We start from the raw sequence: 20,502 nt of genomic DNA on the forward strand, positions 1-20,502 counted from the left end.
ATCTCATTAATAGAATATCATCAGATATTTAATTATTTGATCCTCGTCAGTTGATTAACGTAAATCGATAACGGTTGGCTGACTAGAGTTTGACGTTATTGTCGTGAGACGGCGGTGATCAACTGACCCCTTTCGGTCACACCTAAAGGAACGAACCCAAATTGATAACTAATTAATTGTATGAGATACAATTCATTTAGTCCCTTGATTTATAGATTAAGAGGTTAGTCGATTATTGTTAGAGAGATTTCGAGTTGCGAACTCGAGGAGCGGCAGTTATTATTTAATTATGCGATAATTAAATAATAAGTTTTGGGAAACGGGTTTTAGTTAATTAACTGTTAATTTACTAAAATTGTACTAATTGATTAATGTGATTAATATTAGTACGTAAATAATATGTGTAGTGGTACACGTATATTTACGGAGTGAATTGGACGAATTTATTATGGAAGCATTTAAACATGATACGATGTTTAAAATGAAAATTACACGGATTTGTGCGACAAATATAAAAACCAACATGGACCCGTATATGGTCATGTGGACCGTGTAAAATAAGTGTGATGGATGATTACTTACATAATCATTTTACCTTATTTTGTATACTACCATAATATATGTTTTATACTACATTTTGCATGTGATGTAAGATAAAAATATAAAACAAAAATTGTCCACTAAAGACTCCTTCCACCCGCCACTTCCTTTCCCATTTCTACACTCTATATATTATTCACTTGTTCACTCCATCCTTCTTACACAATTCATCATACTTTGCATGTGAACAAAGCTCTTCCTTCTCTCTACAATAATTCCTCTCTAGTATACTATTATTACTAAGAATAGTTAGTAATATTACTAGTATTATTATCAAGGGCACATATTAATAAGTTACTAGTTCTTACTTATTAATATTATTTGGGTTGTTCTTGGGTGCTACTTGGAGGAGACTTTCTAGTTGAAGGTTATTCAAGGAGGATCATCCACTTATTTTAGCTCAAGAACAAATTAGTAAGGAGAACTAATTTGTGCCCATTTTACCTTATATTCAATGTAAGGAAATTGTTTTTCCTTATACTTTGTTTTTATGCTTTTATATTAGCATGCATGTTACATAGATCACATTAACATCAATTTATGAGATAAATTTATTTTATTAGAGAGTCTAATATGGATCTAATCTGGCTACGTGTTTATGCTAAATGGAGGAGCTGTTTGCTGGAAGAGCTTCAAGCAAAGTGTTACTGCGGATTCTACAACAGAGGCTGAGTACCTTGCAGCGTCTGAGGCTGCGAAGGAAGTGTTTTTGATTAGGCAATTCATGGAGGGGCTAGGAGTAGTCCATTCTGCCAAAGATCCTATCACTCTATATTGTGATAACAGTGGAGCTATTTTTCAAGCCAAAGAGCCTAAGTCTAGTAACAAATCTAGACACATTGAAAGGAAATACCATGTAATTAGAGATTATGTGGAAAGGAAGGAAATTGACATTTGTAAGGTTGGGACAGATGACAACATTGCTGATCCTTTAACCAAGCCTTTATCAAAGGCCAAGCATGATGGTCATGTCGTCTCTATGGGATTGAGACGAGTACCAGATTTTCTTTAGATTATGGATATGTAATAATTGGATAGTGTATCTTTTATTATATATATGATAATCACATTCATTGTTTTCGTATTCATTCTTTTATGAATTTTTATTTAGTGTGACTAAATTTATAATACCTTGTTTATCGAATAAGTTGTGGAGACAATGTTGAACACTATTCAAGTGAATAAGATGAACATTGTATTTTGTCCCTAGTCACTTAATGAGGTGACGTCTCGGAGTGACTAGATTGTGAGTCGATTGATGGTTGTTCAACACCATAAGGTCATATATGATGACTGGTCGATTACATAGGCAGAGTGTGTGACACTTTGCCGGACGGTGACCATTTAGAGAGTCCCTAAGTTCTATTATAGACGCCTGGTCGTGGCGGGGATCTCTAAGATGTTCTAATGAGTCGATTCTTTTGACTGGAGACTATTATCGAGCGGTGCGGTTTCCGAGTGACTTTGGTTTTGTCCTAGGTCGTGCCGTGAAAGGAGGCCAAAAGGGCATTTACTAGGTCATGGTGAGCTGTATTGTGCAATAGGATAGATAGGGCATACAGGAATTGTCCACCCACGTTGGGTAACTATATCTCAAGACCACTCGAGGAGTTAATGACTACAAATGCGTGGCCACGCTCGGAAGTAATCTGTGAGAGATTTTTCCGGTCAGGTAGTCACACTCCCGATCGAGAAAACCACTCGCGATGTGTTCATGTGCAAGTGCGACCTGTAAGACACCTTGCATTGAGTGGGAGATTAAAACGGACAAGAGAATTGGTAGCGCACACCTTGTGTCGGACAAGTGGGAGATTGTTGGAGTTAGTGTCCTCCACAATAGTGCGTTAACATAATAAATCTCATTAATAGAATATCATCAGATATTTAATTATTTGATCCTCGTCAGTTGATTAACGTAAATCGATAACGGTTGGCTGACTAGAGTTTGACGTTATTGTCGTGAGACGGCGGTGATCAACTGACCCCTTTCGGTCACACCTAAAGGAACGAACCCAAATTGATAACTAATTAATTGTATGAGATACAATTCATTTAGTCCCTTGATTTATAGATTAAGAGGTTAGTCGATTATTGTTAGAGAGATTTCGAGTTGCGAACTCGAGGAATTATTGGCGATTATTATTTAATTATGCGATAATTAAATAATAAGTTTTGGGAAACGGGTTTTAGTTAATTTACTAAAATTGTACTAATTGATTAATGTGATTAATATTAGTACGTAAAAAATATGTGTAGTGGTACACGTATATTTACGGAGTGAATTGGACGAATTTATTATGGAAGCATTTAAACATGATACGATGTTTAAAATGAAAATTACACGGATTTGTGCGACAAATATAAAAAACCAACATGGACCCGTATATGGTCATGTGGACCGTGTAAAATAAGTGTGATGGATGATTACTTACATAATCAATTTACCTTATTTTGTATACTACCATAATATAAGTCTTATACTACATTTTGCATGTGATGTAAGATAAAAATTATAAGACAAAATTGTCCACTCAAGTACTCCTCCACCCGCCACTTCCCTTCCTTCACTCCATCTATTTATTCACTTCTTCACACTACCTTCTTACACATAATTCATTATGTTTTGCATGTGAAAAAACCTCTACCATCTCTCTACAATAATTCCTCTCTAGTATACTATTATTACTAAGAATAGTTAGTAATATTACTAGTATTATTTTCAAGGGCACATATTAATAAGTTACTAGTTCTTACTTATTAATATTATTTGGGTTGTTCTTGGGTGCTACTTGGAGGAGACTTTCTAATTGAAGGTTATACAAGGAGGATCATCCACATATATTTAGCTCAAGAACAAATTAGTAAGGAGAACTAATTTGTGCCCATTTTACCTTATAATCAATGTAAGGAAATTGTTTTTCCTTATACTTTGTTTTTATGCTTTTATATTAGCATGCATGTTACATAGATCACATTAACATCAATTTATGAGATAAATTTATTTTATTAGAGAGTCTAATATGGATCTATGATCTTTCAAGTTCTTGAAAGATCATAGATCCATATTAGACTCTCTAATAAAATAAATTTATCTCATAAATTGATGTTAATGTGATCTATGTAACATGCATGCTAATATAAAAGCATAAAAATAAAAGTATAAGGAAAAACAATTTTAGTTAATTAATATAATTTAAAAATGGGCACAAATTAGTTCTCCTTACTAATTTGTTCTTGAGCTAAAATAAGTGGATGATCCTCCTTGAATAACCTTCAACTAGAAAGTCTCCTCCAAGTAGCACCCAAGAACATTATGGAAATAATTTAAAATGATACGATGTAAGAAGAAAATTAGTAACTTATTAATATAAAAACCCTTGATAATAATACTAGTAATATTACTAACTATTCTTAGTAATAATAATATACTAGAGATGAATTATTGTAGAGAATCAAGAGGTTTTTTCACATACAAAACATAATAAAAGTCTTATATACATTTTGAAGGATGTGATGTGAATAAATAATGGATAAGGAAAAAGTGTCCACTGGAAGGAGTACTTGAGTCCACCCGGACAATTTTTCCTTATAATTTTTATCTTATTCACATGCAAAATGTAGTATAAGACTTATATTATGGTAGTATAAAAATAAGGTAAAATGATTAAAAAAGTAATCATCCATCACAATAATTTTACAGTATACACATTATTACTAAGAATAGTTAGTAATCCATGTTGGTTTTTATTTTGTCGGCACAATTAATAAGTTACTAGTTTTCATTTTAAACATCGTTATCATGTTTAAATGCTTCCATAATAAATTTCTAGTTGAAGGTTATTCAAATATAGGATCATCCCATTATTTTATTTAAGAACAAATTAATCACATTAATCAATTTGTACAATTTTAGTAAATTATTCAATTAACTAAAACCCGTTTTTCCTTAACTTTTATTTAATTATCGCTTTTAAATAATAATCATGCATGAGTTACAACTAAATCTCTTAACAATCAATTTATGAGATAACCTTTAATCTATAAATCAGAGAGTCTAAATGGATCTGTGATCTTTCAATTAATTAGTTATCAATTTGGGCTTGTAATTTGCATGTTGATTTTAAGCATTTTTATGAATTATGAGATAATTAGTAAAAACTCAAAAATTGTGTTAGAAGAGGTTTTGGCACGAAATTTTTGGGAATCATACCTACTGATCTCAAAATTTGTGGAATTTTTGGTGATTTTTTAATGAATTTTTAATTTTAATGTTTTTTGGAGGACACTAACTCAAAATGTCCCATTTTAGTGAAAAATTGACTAAAATTAGTTAAATGTTGATTCGGTGCATGGCCTTTTCTGGCATTTCATGCATTTTTCTACTCGATTGTATGCAAAAGGTTGAAGGTTGGTTCAAATTTTTGCATGTTTATTGATTTTTTGAGTTAAAAGTCGATAAAAGTCCAATTAATTAATCATAATTTCGAAATTTTTGATTCTGCCCATGATAAATTTATGTACATTTAAAAATATTATTTAAATGTCAAAAGTGATTTTGCATGTGTGTTTTCACTTTGTTTTGATGATTTATTGGTTTTAGTGGTTAAAAATGACCTAGTAAATGCCCTTTTCTTCACAAAATTTAAACCAAATTTTTGGGCAATTTTTATGACTTTTTGGTGTTCTTGGGAGTGTTCCAGAATACTAAAAATTTTTGTTTCAATTGTTTGGGTAATTTTTCAATTATTTTGAACAAATATTATGATTTTTCCGATTTAATTAGCAAATTATCACCAAACCAAACTAATAATTTGTCATAAAATTAGTGAAGACTAATTTTGAGGTTCAAAACAGTTTGGACTATTAGTTTGGACTTAAATGAGATTTAAGAGTTAATTATTGATTTTTACATGTTAAAAACCATCAAATCCACTCAAATCTAGATGGATACCAATGAATGATAGGTAAGTGACTTTGGACAAAATTTACAATTTTCATCTTTATTTAAGTTGAATGAATGATTGTCATTTATTTAAAGTCTTTATCTTTTCGTACCTAAACAAGGCCTATTAAAATTTAGTCACACTAAATAAAAATTCATAAAAGAATGAATACGAAAACAATGAATGTGATTATCATATATATAATAAAAGATTTATTCATTTTATTAATTAATCCATAATCTAAAGAAAAGCTATGTAATTCATTTGTAATCCCATTTTACCGACATTTCCATCATGCTTGGCCTTTGATAAAGGCTTGGTTAAAGGATCGAAGGTGTTCCAAATCCCAACCTTACAAAGAATTTCCTTCCTTTCCAATAATCTCAATTACATGGTATTTGGTTTCAATGTGTAATAGATTTGTTTATTAACTTAGGCTCTTTGGCTTGAAAAATAGCTCCACATGTTTGCTCATATGCAACAATATAGAGTGATTTATCTTTGCGCGAATGGAAATCGCCCCTTCACATGCATTTTATTTTTTTCGCGGTTGTCAATTCACGTCATTTACATTCGCTGAATTAATTCACTTATAAGGAATTTATGACTAAATTGACAAGAATCTCTCACATAACTAAAATTGAGATTAGCTCTTCCAATTAGTAACACCTCCTCCATTTAGCATAAACACGCTAGCCGGATTGGGTTTCATTTCATCCCGATCGGTTTGGAAACTGGTAAGCGTGTAACCTCTTACACAAATTGGTTGGACTCCTCCAAACACTAAGAACGAATCCTTGTTCTTCTCAAGATAAATTTGAGGATGTTCTTTACGGCTATCCAAGAGTTCTCACCAGGCTTGGCTTGATACCGACTTGTCATGCTCAAATTTACGCAACGTCGGGATGTTTGCAAATCATAGCATACATTTTAGACCCAATATTTGGGTCTTGGAATCTTCATTATATTCAATTTCCTTAGGGGTAGAGGGAGATATGACTTGCTCAAAGTAATCCCTTGGCCCATAGGTGAAATCCTCTCTTGGAGTCTTTCATAAACAATCAAGAACTTTGTCAATATAAGCTTTTTGACTCAATGCTAGTATCCTCTTGGACCTATCCCTATAGATCCGGATACCCAAGATTCATTGTGCCTCTCCCAAGTCCTTCATTTGGAAGTGTTTCCCTAGCCACTCCTTAATGGAATGAACATGGAATGTCATTCCCAATGAGCAATATGTCATCCACATATAGGACAAGGAATACAACCTTACTCCCACTAAACTTCATGTATAAACACGGTTCTTCCACACTTCTAGTGAATCCGTATTGTTTAATGACATGATCAAGAATGGTTCCAACTCCTAGATGCCAAAGCTTAAGACCATAGATGGACTTCTTGAGCTTACACACCTTCTTAGGGTTAGATGTATCCACAAAACCTTCGGGTTGTATCATGTACACCTCTTCTTCTAGAATCCCATTCAAAAAGGCGGTTTTGACATCCATTTGCCAAATCTCATAATCATGAAATACGGCAACCGCTAAGATTATCCTAATGGACCTTAGCATAGCTTCCCACCGAAGGTTTGCCATAGTGTAAACCATGAACTTGGGTGAAACCTTTTGCCACCAATCTAGCTTTGTAAACATCCACATGTTTATCCACGCCGAGTTTAATTTTGTATATCCATTTACATTGAAGAGGTCGCACTCCCTGTTTAAATCCACCAAGTCCCATACTTGGTTCTCGTACATGGAATCCATTTCGGACCGCATGGCTTCTAGCCAAAGCAAGGAGTCGGGACTAGACATGGCCGATTTGTAGGTAGTGGGTTCATTACTTTCAAGAAGTAACAAAACACCATCCTCTTCGATGTTACCAAGGTATCGATCGGAAGTGGATTAGAAATCCTACTTGACTTTCTAGGAATAATTACCGTTTCAGGAGGAAGAGGGAATGTTTTCCTCCACGTTCTCTCCACGTCCTCCTCTCATTCTCGGTTTGTGGCTCTCGAACTTCATCAAGCTCAAATTTTCTCCCACTCTGTCTCCTAGAAATAAACTCCTTTTCTAGGAAGAAAGCATCACGAGCCACAAACACTTTGTTCTCGTGTTTATTGTAGAAGTAATAGCCACGTGTTTCCCTTGGATATCCTCAAAAAGACATTTGTCGGTTTAGGTGCAAGCTTATTTTGTCGGACTTGATCTTCGTACGCTTCGCAACCCCAAATTTACGCATGAATGACAAATGAGGGACTCTCCCTTCCATATCTCATATGGAGTCTTATCGGCCATTTTAGTCGGGCATTTATTTTTAGTGAAAATAATGCGTTTATCAAAGGGCAAAACCCCAAAATGAACTAGGAAGCTAGTTAGACTCATCATTGACCGAACCATATCAAGTAAAGTTCGGTTTCTCCTTTCGGCCACACCATTTAATTGCGGTGTGCCAGGAGGAGTCCATTGTGATACTATACCACAATCTTTTAGGTGTGAATCAAATTCAATATTTAGATACTCACCACCACGGTCGGACCGTAGAGTCTTTATCCTTTTATCCAATTGGTTCTCTACTTCCTTTTGAAACTCTTTGAACTTGTCAAAGGCTTCACTTTTGTTCTTCATTAAGTAGACATACCCATATCTACTTAAGTCATCAGTAAAAGTAATGAAGTAGTGAAAACCTCCTCTAGCGGTGATGGTTAATGGTCCACACACATCCGTGTGTATGAGAGCCAAAACCTCACTAGCTCGTGTCCCTTTTCCCGCAAAAGGTGCACGAGTCATCTTGCCTAAAAGGCAAGACTCGCATGTACCATAAGATTCGAAACCAAATGGTTTGAGCACTTTTGATGAAGCAAGTCTCTTAATGCGTCTTTCGTTTATGTGGCCTAAACGACAATGCCAAAGGTAGGATTCGTTTGGATCACCCTTTTTGAGCTTTTTAGTTTCCATATGATAAACGTCATTAACATCATTTAAAACATAAATGCCTCCAATTGAAATGGCCTTGCCATAAACCACATCATTTAAAGAAAAAGTACAACACTTGTCCTTGATCATAAAACAAAAGCCTTCCGCGTCTAACGCGGAAATGGAGATGATGTTCTTAGTTAAAGTTGGTACAAAATAACACTTATTTAAATACAACTCTAAACCACTAGCTAAAGTGAGCACATAGGTCCCTACGGCAACGGCGGCTACTCTAGCTCCATTGCCCATGCGGAGATCCACATCACCTTTTGCTAGTGCTTGCACGTCCCTTATACCCCGCAAATGGTTACAAAGGTGAGAGCCACATCCGGTATCAAGTACCCAAGTGGAAGTACAAGCATAATTAACGTCTATCACATAGAGAGAGAAATCATACCAATAGGCGTCACACGCCCTTCCTTGAGATCCTCCAAGTATTTGGGACAACTCCTCCTATAATGCCCCTTCCCATTACAATGGAAACATTCGGCCTCGGAGAGCTTGACACTTTTTGCCTTGGGATTGTCATTCACAACGGCCTTCCCCTTTCCCTTGTCAATTTTCTTTGACGATTTCTTGAATTGGGACTTTTGTTTCCCTTTTCCTTTCTTGACTCCAAGAGACATGTTCTTTAACTTCATGGTTAATACATCTCCTTTTCACTCCCACTAGCCTCCATATCCCTCTCCGCTTGGGTGAGAGTGCATAATTTCATGGTAACTCTTATCCATAAATTTATCCATTCATGTTGTTAGTGTGATCCTAAAGTGGGCAAACTTGGTGGGAAGTGAGTGAAGGAAAAACGATCCACCACAAGAGTTTTAGGAATCTTACACCCTAGACGCTCTAGGATGTCAACATATTCGACCATTTGAAGGACATCCTCCTTGGACCAACCTTTTGGCCCCTCTCAAGCTTAGCTTCAAAGAACGTGCCAAATAATATTAATAAGTAAGAACTAGGACTTTTAGGTGTTTGTGAAAACATAGTGATCAATATTAGTGAATATCTCGTAAGCATTTAAAGAAATGCATGATGGCTTGAGCTTTGGCGATATTGACCATATCAACACATTCTTGATATCATTCAACATCCTCACATAGTCATCATAGGCGGTCCGCACCGTGAATAAATAGATGGAGTCGATAGGAGGAGCATCGGTTAAGTAAGTGAGCACATTGTCTTACAACGCGGCACTTTTGATGTTGGATTCCCATTCAAAATGAAAGTTAAGACTTATATTATCATCTTTTAAAATACATTTGTCCATTACGGACCTTAGCCATGAATCTTTGCCTAGTGAAGTAGTCGATGGAGTTGATGAAGTTGCCATTGGTTTTAAAATGCTACAACAAAAAAGGAAATTAACATTCATTGTTTTAAAATTACTTGTAAAAACATGTTTAGCAAGTTTTAGCATTTATATAATGACCTCCCACTTAATTATATAAATGATTCCAAGACCCAAATATTAAACAAAAATGAGCATCGCTTAATTAACTAAAACATCCCAAAATTATTATTTAATTATCGCATAATAAGTCACGTTGACTAATTCTACCTCTAGAACTCTTGGTCGACGAATTTCCTCAAATTCATCTACTAGCCCCGTAACACAAGACCGTCTTATATCCCGTTGAGTCCAACCAATTTTGGCGTGTGATAACCGCTTACCACCCTACTTACCCAAGGTAAAAAGAGAACACCAAACCTAGGGCGACGTGGCTCTAATGAACAAGAGATTCATAGGTGTTACTAATTGGTAAGGCTAATCTCAATTTTAGTTATGTGAGAGATCTTGTCAATTTAGTCATAAATTCCTTATAAGTGAATTAATTAACGTAATGTAAATGACGTGAATTGACAACCGCGAAAAATAAAATGCATGTGAATGGCGATTTTGGCATGCGCGAAAATAAAACAAGCAAACATGTAAGCATATGAATAAATCCTAGTATGGCCTCCTAGTTAATAAACAACTAGTCTATTACATTTAGAAACCAACTCCTTGGTCCCTTGAGGAGCGGCTTCATTATTTAATTATGGATAATTAAATAATAAGTTTTGGATCACCTTTTTAAAAAATCGATTAAATTACAAAATTGATGGATACTAATTGATTAATTCCATTAATAATAGGGAAAATAATATGTGTAGTGGTAAATAACTATTTACAAAATGAATTACATATTTATTATGGAAGCAATTAAACATGATACGATGTTTAAAAAACTATTACACGACTTTGACAAATATAAAACCAACATGGCCCCTATGGTCATTGTGGAGCTTAAAAATAAGTGTAATGGATGATTACTTACATAATCATTTTACCTTATTTTGTATACTACCATAATATATGTTTTATACTACATTTTGCATGTGATGTAAGATAAAAATATAAAACAAAAATTGTCCACTAAAGACTCCTTCCACCCGCCACTTCCTTTCCCATTCTACACTCTATATATTATTCAACTTCCTTCACTCCATCCTTCTTACACAATTCATCATACTTTGCATGTGAACAAAGCTCTTCCTTCTCTCTAATTGTAATTCCTCTCTAGTATACTATTATTACTAAGAATAGTTAGTAATATTACTAGTATTATTATCAAGGGCAAATTAATAATTACTAGTTCTTACTTATTAATATTCATTTAGTCCTTGATTTATAGATTTTCTAGAGAAGGTTATTCAAGGAGAGATTTCCACTTATTTTAGCTCAAGAATAAATTAGTAAGGAGAATAATTTGTGCCCATTTTACCTTATAATTAAATAATAAGTTGTTTTTCCTTAACTTTGTTTTTATGTTTTTATATTAGCATGCATTTACTAAAATTAACATCAATTTATGATTAATGTATTTTATTAGAGAGTCTAATATGGATCTATGATCTTTCAATTTATCGAGCATAGGCTTTGTAATTTATTTGATTTTAAGCATTTTTATGAAACATGATAATTATGTTTAAAATCAAAAATTGTGTTAGAAGAGGTTTTGCACAAAATATTTGGGAAAAACCAACATGGACCCAAAAAAGGTTTGTGATGGATGATTTTTCAAGTAATTTTTTAATTTTAATTTTTTACTACCAAATATAAGTTTTAAAATTTTGCATGTTTTGTAAGATAAAAATTGAAACTAAAATTAGTTAAATGTTGATTCGGTGCATGGCCTTTTTATGGCATTTCATGCATATTTTCTACTGATTGTATGCAAAAGGTTGAAGGTTGGTTCGAAATTTTTGCATGTTTATTGATTTTTTGAGTAAAAAGTCGATAAAAGTCCAATTAATTAATCATAATTTTGAAATTTTTGATTCTGCCCATGATAAATTTATGTACATTTAGAAATATTATTTAAATGTCAAAAGTGATTTTGCATGTGTGTTTTCACTTTGTTTTGATGATTTATTGGTTTTAGTGGTTAAAAACCGATAAATATCGATTTTTTTCTTCACAAAATTTATCCGAAATTTTTGGGCAATTTTTATGACTTTTTGGTGTTCTTGGGAGTGTTCCAGAATACTAAAAATTTTTGTTTCAATTGTTTGGGTAATTTTTCAATTATTTTGGATTTTTACTTAAATATTATGATTTTTCCGATTTAATTAGCAAATTATCACCAAACCAAACTAATAATTTGTCATAAAATTAGTGAAGACTAATTTTGAGGTTCAAAACAGTTTGGACTATTAGTTTGGACTTAAATGAGATTTAAGAGTTAATTATTGATTTTTACATGTTAAAAATCGATTAAATCCACAAAACCGAGATGGATACCAATGAATGATAGGTAGGGCGATTTTGGCATCATATTTACAGCATTTTAAGCATATTTATTTAAGTTGAATGAATGATTGTCATTTATTTAAAGTATTTATCTTTTTGTACCTAGTATGGCCTAGTTAATTTTTAATCGTTATTACCCGAAATGAATGGGAATATCGATTTGTTTGTAATTAAATACGATCTCGTATCGTCGGTTTGTAATTAATTAATAGTTTTATTCATTTTATTAATTAATGTATAATAGGAATAGCTATGTAATTCATTTGTAATAGTTATTTTACCGGCGTTTCCAAAAGACGGATTACAACGAAACGAGTCTCTTTTTTGGAAGGTGTTCCAAATCCCACAAGGAAGAGCCACTTAAGGAATGAAGAGGCAAGGGACCAAGGAGTTGGTTTCCGAAATGTAATAGACTAGTTGTTTATTAACTAGGAGGCCATACTAGGATTTATTCATATGCTTACATGTTTGCTTGTTTTATTTTCGCGCATGCCAAAATCGCCATTCACATGCATTTTATTTTTCGCGGTTGTCAATTCACGTCATTTACATTCGCTGAATTAATTCACTTATAAGGAATTTATGACTAAATTGACAAGATCTCTCACATAACTAAAATTGAGATTAGCCTTACCAATTAGTAACACCTATGAATCTCTTGTTCATTAGAGCCACGCTCGCCCAAGCGGGTGTTCTCTTTTTACCTTGGGTAAGTAGGGTGGTAAGCGGTTATCACACGCCAAAATTGGTTGGACTCAACGGGATATAAGACGGTCTTGTGTTCCGGGGCTAGTAGATAAATTTGAGGAAATTTGTCGACCAAGAGTTCTAGAGGTAGAATTAGTCAACGTGACTTACCGAATTTACGCAATTATGGGATGTTTCGCCCAAGCGATGCTCATTTTTGTTTAATATTTGGGTCTTGGAATCATTTATATAATTTAGTGGGAGGTCATTATATAAATGCTAAAACTTGCTAAACATGTTTTTACAAGTAATTTTAAAACAATGAATGTTAATTTCCCTTTTTGTTGTAGCATTTTAATTCGCAATGGCAACTTCATCAACTCCATCGACTACTTCACTAGGCAAAGATTCATGGCTAAGGTCCGTAATGGACAAATGTATTTTAAAAGATGACGGTAGTAACTTTCTTGAATGGGAATCCAACATCAAAAGTGCCGCGTTGTCCGACAATGTGCTCACTTACTTAACCGATGCTCCTCCTATCGAGCCCGGTGCAAGAGCTTCATCGGCGGTGCGGACCGCCTATGATGACTATGTGAGGATGTTGAATGATATCAAGAATGTGTTGATATGGTCAATATCGCCAAAGCTCAAGCCATCATGCATTTCTTTAAATGCTTACGAGATATTCACTCGTATGATCACTATGTTTTCACAAACACCTAAAGTCCGTCAATACGATGCGGCGGCACGCTTCTTTGAAGCTAAGCTTGAGAGGGGCCAAAAGGTTGGTCCCCATGTCCTTCAAATGGTCGAATATGTTGACATCCTAGAGCGTCTAGGGTGTAAGATTCCTAAAACTCTTGTGGTGGATCGTATCCTTCACTCACTTCCCACCAAGTTTGCCCACTTTAGGGTACACTACAACATGAATGGTATGGATAAGAGTTACCATGAAATTCATGCACTCCTCACCCAAGCGGAGAGGGATATGGAGGCTAGTGGGAGTGAAAAGGGAGATGTTTTAACCATGAAGTTAAAGAACATGTCTCTTGGAGTCAAGAAAGGAAAAGGGAAACAAAAGTCCCAATTCAAGAAATCGTCAAAGAAAATTGACAAGGGAAAGGGGAAGGCCGTTGTGAATGACAATCCCAAGGCAAAAAGTGTCAAGCTCTCCGAGGCCGAATGTTTCCATTGTAATGGGAAGGGGCATTATAGGAGGAGTTGTCCCAAATACTTGGAGGATCTCAAGGAAGGGCGTGTGACGCCTATTGGTATGATTTCCTCTCTCTATGTGATAGACGTTAATTATGCTTGTACTTCCACTTGGGTACTTGATACCGGATGTGGCTCTCACCTTTGTAACCATTTGCGGGGTATAAGGGACGTGCAAGCACTAGCAAAAGGTGATGTGGATCTCCGCATGGGCAATGGAGCTAGAGTAGCCGCCGTTGCCGTAGGGACCTATGTGCTCACTTTAGCTAGTGGTTTAGAGTTGTATTTAAATAAGTGTTATTTTGTACCAACTTTAACTAAGAACATCATCTCCATTTCCGCGTTAGACGCGGAAGGCTTTTGTTTTATGATCAAGGACAAGTGTTGTACTTTTTCTTTAAATGATGTGGTTTATGGCAAGGCCATTTCAATTGGAGGCATTTATGTTTTAAATGATGTTAATGACGTTTATCATATGGAAACTAAAAAGCTCAAAAAGGGTGATCCAAACGAATCCTACCTTTGGCATTGTCGTTTAGGCCACATAAACGAAAGACGCATTAAGAGACTTGCTTCATCAAAAGTGCTCAAACCATTTGGTTTCGAATCTTATGGTACATGCGAGTCTTGCCTTTTAGGCAAGATGACTCGTGCACCTTTTGCGGGAAAAGGGACACGAGCTAGTGAGGTTTTGGCTCTCATACACACGGATGTGTGTGGACCATTAACCATCACCGCTAGAGGAGGTTTTCACTACTTCATTACTTTTACTGATGACTTAAGTAGATATGGGTATGTCTACTTAATGAAGAACAAAAGTGAAGCCTTTGACAAGTTCAAAGAGTTTCAAAAGGAAGTAGAGAACCAATTGGATAAAAAGATAAAGACTCTACGGTCCGACCGTGGTGGTGAGTATCTAAATATTGAATTTGATTCACACCTAAAAGATTGTGGTATAGTATCACAATGGACTCCTCCTGGCACACCGCAATTAAATGGTGTGGCCGAAAGGAGAAACCGAACTTTACTTGATATGGTTCGGTCAATGATGAGTCTAACTGAGCTTCCTAGTTCATTTTGGGGTTTTGCCCTCTTGTCTGCGATATTTTCACTAAATCGAAGCCCGACTAAAGCGGCCGATAAGACTCCATATGAGATATGGACATGGAGAGTCCCTCATTTGTCATTCATGCGTATTTGGGGTTGCGAAGCGTACGTTAAGATCAAGTCGACAATAAGCTTGCACCTAGGTCGACAAATGTCTTTTTGTAGGATATCCAAGGGAAACACGTGGCTATTACTTCTACAATAAACACGAGAACAAAGTGTTTGTGGCTCGTGATGCTGTCTTCCTAGAAAAGGAATTTATTTCTAGGAGACAGAGTGGGAGAAAATTTGAGCTTGAAGAAGTTCGAGAGCCACAAACCGAGAATGAGGTAGAGGAGAACGTGGAGGAAAACATTCCCTCTTCCTCTGAAACGGTAATTATTCCTAGAAAGTCAAGTAGGATTTCTAATCCACCTGATCGATACCTTGGTAACATCGAAGAGGATGGTGTTTTGTTACTTCTTGAAAGTAATGAACCCACTACCTACAAATCGGCCATGTCTAGTCCCGACTCCTCGCTTTGGCTAGAAGCCATGCGGTCCGAAATGGATTCCATGTACGAGAACCAAGTATGGGACTTGGTGGATTTACCTGAGGGAGTGCGACCTCTTCAATGTAAATGGATATACAAAATTAAACTCGGCGTGGATAAACATGTGGATGTTTACAAAGCTAGATTGGTGGCAAAAGGTTTCACCCAAGTTCATGGTTTACACAATGACGAAACCTTCGCTCCGATCGCTATGCTATGCTAAGGTCCATTAGGATAATCTTAGCGGTTGCCGCATTTCATGATTATGAGATTTGGCAAATGGATGTCAAAACCGCCTTTTTGAATGGGATTCTAGAAGAAGAGGTGTACATGATACAACCCGAAGGTTTTGTGGATACATCTAACCCTAAGAAGGTGTGTAAGCTCAAGAAGTCCATCTATGGTCTTAAGCAGGCATCTAGGAGTTGGAACCATCGCTTTGATCATGTCATTAAACAATACGGATTCACTAGAAGTGTGGAAGAACCGTGTTTATACATGAAGTTTAGTGGGAGTAAGGTTGTATTCCTTGTCCTATATGTGGATGACATATTGCTCATTGGGAATGACATTCCATCGCTCACTTCCGTTAAGGAGTGGCTAGGGAAACACTTCCAAATGAAGGACTTGGGAGAGGCACAACGAATCTTAGGTATCCGGATCTATAGGGATAGGTCCAAGAGGATACTAGCATTGAGTCAAGAAGCTTATATTGACAAAGTTCTTGACCGGTTCAATATGAAAGACTCCAAGAGAGGATTTCTACCTATGGGCCAAGGGATTACTTTGAGCAAGTCACGGTCTCCCTCTACCCCTAAGGAAATTGAACACATGAAGACCGTCCCTTATGCTTCCGCTGTTGGGTCTATCATGTATGCTATGATTTGCACTCGTCCCGACGTTGCGTATGCCTTGAGCATGACAAGTCGGTATCAAGCCAAGCCTGGTGAGAGTCACTGGATAGCCGTAAAGAACATCCTTAAGTACTTGAGAAGAACTAAGGATTCGTTCTTAGTGTTTGGAGGAGAAACTGAGTTGTGTGTAAGAGGTTACACGGACGCAAGTTTCCAAACTGATCGGGATGACATGAAATCCCAATCCGGCTACGTGTTTATGCTAAATGGAGGAGCCGTTTCTGGAAGAGCTTCAAGCAAAGTGTTACTGCGGATTCTACAACAGAGGTGAGTACCTTGCGTCTCGAGGTCGCGAAGGAAGTCTGTTTGGATTAGGCAATTCATGGAGGGGCTAGGAGTAGTCCATTCCGCCAAAGATCCTATCACTCTATATTGTGATAACAGTGGAGCTATTTTTCAAGCCAAAGAGCCTAAGTCTAGTAACAAATCTAGACACATTGAAAGGAAATACCATGTAATTAGAGATTATGTGGAAAGGAAGGAAATTGACATTTGTAAGGTTGGGACAGATGACAACATTGCTGATCCTTTAACCAAGCCTTTATCAAAGGCCAAGCATGATGGTCATGTCGTCTCTATGGGATTGAGACGAGTACCAGATTTTCTTTAGATTATGGATATGTAATAATTGGATAGTGTATCTTTTATTATATATATGATAATCACATTCATTGTTTTCGTATTCATTCTTTTATGAATTTTTATTTAGTGTGACTAAATTTTAATACCTTGTTTATCCGAATAAGTTGTGGAGACAATGTTGAACACTATTCAAGTGAATAAGATGAACATTGTATTTTGTCCCTAGTCACTTAATGAGGTGACGTCTCGGAGTGACTAGATTGTGAGTCGATTGATGGTTGTTCAACACCATAAGGTCATATATGATGACTGGTCGATTACATAGGCGGAGTGTGTGACACTTTGCCGGACAGTGACCATTTAGAGAGTCCCTAAGTTCTATTATAGACGCCTGGTCGTGGCGGGGATCTCTAAGATGTTCTAATGAGTCGATTCTTTTGACTGGAGACTATTATCTGAGCAGGTGCAGTTTCCGAGTGACTTTGGTTTTTGTCCTAGGTCGTGCCGTGAAAGGAGGCCAAAAGGGCATTTACTAGGTCATGGTGAGTCAGATTGTGCAATAGGATAGATAGGCCGGGCATACAGAATTGTCCACCCACGTTGGGTTACTATATCTCAAGGCCACTCGAGGAGTTAATGACTACAAATGCGTGGCCACGCTCGGAAGTAATCTGTGAGAGATTTTTCCGGTCAAGTAGTCACACTCCCGATCGAGAAAACCACTCGCGATGTGTTCATGTGCAAGTGCGACCTGTAAGACACCTTGCATTGAGTGGGAGATTAAAACGGACAAGAGAATTGGTAGCGCACACCTTGTGTCGGACAAGTGGGAGATTGTTGGAGTTAGTGTCCTCCACAATAGTGCGTTAACATAATAAATCTCATTAATAGAATATCATCAGATATTTAATTATTTGATCCTCGTCAGTTGATTAACGTAAATCGATAACGGTTGGCTGACTAGAGTTTGACGTTATTGTCGTGAGACGGCGGTGATCAACTGACCCCTTTCGGTCACACCTAAAGGAACGAACCCAAATTGATAACTAATTAATTGTATGAGATACAATTCATTTAGTCCCTTGATTTATAGATTAAGAGGTTAGTCGATTATTGTTAGAGAGATTTCGAGTTGCGAACTCGAGGAGCGGCAGTTATTATTTAATTATGCGATAATTAAATAATAAGTTTTGGGAAACGGGTTTTAGTTAATTATCTGTTAATTTACTAAAATTGTACTAATTGATTAATGTGATTAATATTAGTACGTAAATAATATGTGTAGTGGTACACGTATATTTACGGAGTGAATTGGACGAATTTATTATGGAAGCAATTAAACATGATACGATGTTTAAAATGAAAATTACACGGATTTGTGCGACAAATATAAAAACCAACATGGACCCGTATATGGTCATGTGGACCGTGTAAAATAAGTGTAATGGATGATTACTTACATAATCATTTTACCTTATTTTGTATACTACCATAATATATGTTTTATACTACATTTTGCATGTGATGTAAGATAAAAATATAAAACAAAAATTGTCCACTAAAGACTCCTTCCACCCGCCACTTCCTTCCCATTCACTACACTCTATTTATTCACTTCTTCACTCCATCCTTCTTACACATATTCATCATACTTTGCATGTGAAAAAAGCTCTTCCTTCTCTCTACAATAATTCCTCTCTAGTATACTATTATTACTAAGAATAGTTAGTAATATTACTAGTATTATTTTCAAGGGCACATATTAATAAGTTACTAGTTCTTACTTATTAATATTATTTGGGTTGTTCTTGGGTGCTACTTGGAGGAGACTTTCTAGTTGAAGGTTATTCAAGGAGGATCATCCACTTATTTTAGCTCAAGAACAAATTAGTAAGGAGAACTAATTTGTGCCCATTTTACCTTATAATCAATGTAAGGAAATTGTTTTTCCTTATACTTTGTTTTTATGCTTTTATATTAGCATGCATGTTACATAGATCACATTAACATCAATTTATGAGATAAATTTATTTTATTAGAGAGTCTAATATGGATCTAAGTTGTTGGAGTTAGTGTCCTCCACAATAGTGCGTTAACATAATAAATCTCATTAATAGAATATCATCAGATATTTAATTATTTGATCCTCGTCAGTTGATTAACGTAAATCGATAACGGTTGGCTGACTAGAGTTTGACGTTATTGTCGTGAGACGGCGGTGATCAACTGACCCCTTTCGGTCACACCTAAAGGAACGAACCCAAATTGATAACTAATTAATTGTATGAGATACAATTCATTTAGTCCCTTGATTTATAGATTAAGAGGTTAGTCGATTATTGTTAGAGAGATTTCGAGTTGCGAACTCGAGGAGCGGCAGTTATTATTTAATTATGCGATAATTAAATAATAAGTTTTGGGAAACGGGTTTTAGTTAATTAACTGTTAATTTACTAAAATTGTACTAATTGATTAATGTGATTAATATTAGTACGTAAATAATATGTGTAGTGGTACACGTATATTTACGGAGTGAATTGGACGAATTTATTATGGAAGCATTTAAACATGATACGATGTTTAAAATGAAAATTACACGGATTTGTGCGACAAATATAAAAACCAACATGGACCCGTATATGGTCATGTGGACCGTGTAAAATAAGTGTGATGGATGATTACTTACATAATCAATTTACCTTATTTTGTATACTACCATAATATAAGTCTTATACTACATTTTGCATGTGATGTAAGATAAAAATTATAAGACAAAATTGTCCACTCAAGTACTCCTCCACCCGCCACTTCCCTTCCTTCACTCCATCTATTTATTCACTTCTTCACACTACCTTCTTACACATATTTCATTATGTTTTGCATGTGAAAAAACCTCTACCATCTCTCTACAATAATTCCTCTCTAGTATACTATTATTACTAAGAATAGTTAGTAATATTACTAGTATTATTTTCAAGGGCACATATTAATAAGTTACTAGTTCTTACTTATTAATATTATTTGGGTTGTTCTTGGGTGCTACTTGGAGGAGACTTTCTAGTTGAAGGTTATTCAAGGAGGATCATCCACATATTTTAGCTCAAGAACAAATTAGTAAGGAGAACTAATTTGTGCCCATTTTACCTTATAA

General features: G+C 35.5%; 1 protein-coding gene across 1 annotated transcript in view; it reads left to right on the forward strand.

Annotated features, from left to right (window-relative positions):
- Window positions 1–489: 489 nt before the first annotated feature.
- Window positions 490–20,502, forward strand: part of LOC141587095 (uncharacterized) — a 45,995-nt gene continuing 25,982 nt past the window's right edge. The window contains exons 1-2 of the mRNA XM_074408522.1: window positions 490–1,056; window positions 13,352–14,331. Of these exons, the coding sequence (XP_074264623.1) occupies window positions 13,366–14,331 (966 nt within the window). The 5' untranslated portion in view covers window positions 490–1,056; window positions 13,352–13,365. The remainder of the gene's footprint in view (window positions 1,057–13,351; window positions 14,332–20,502) is intronic.

Source organism: Silene latifolia, chromosome 1 (genome assembly GCF_048544455.1).
Source record: "Silene latifolia isolate original U9 population chromosome 1, ASM4854445v1, whole genome shotgun sequence".
NCBI classification, from domain to species: Eukaryota; Viridiplantae; Streptophyta; class Magnoliopsida; order Caryophyllales; family Caryophyllaceae; genus Silene; species Silene latifolia.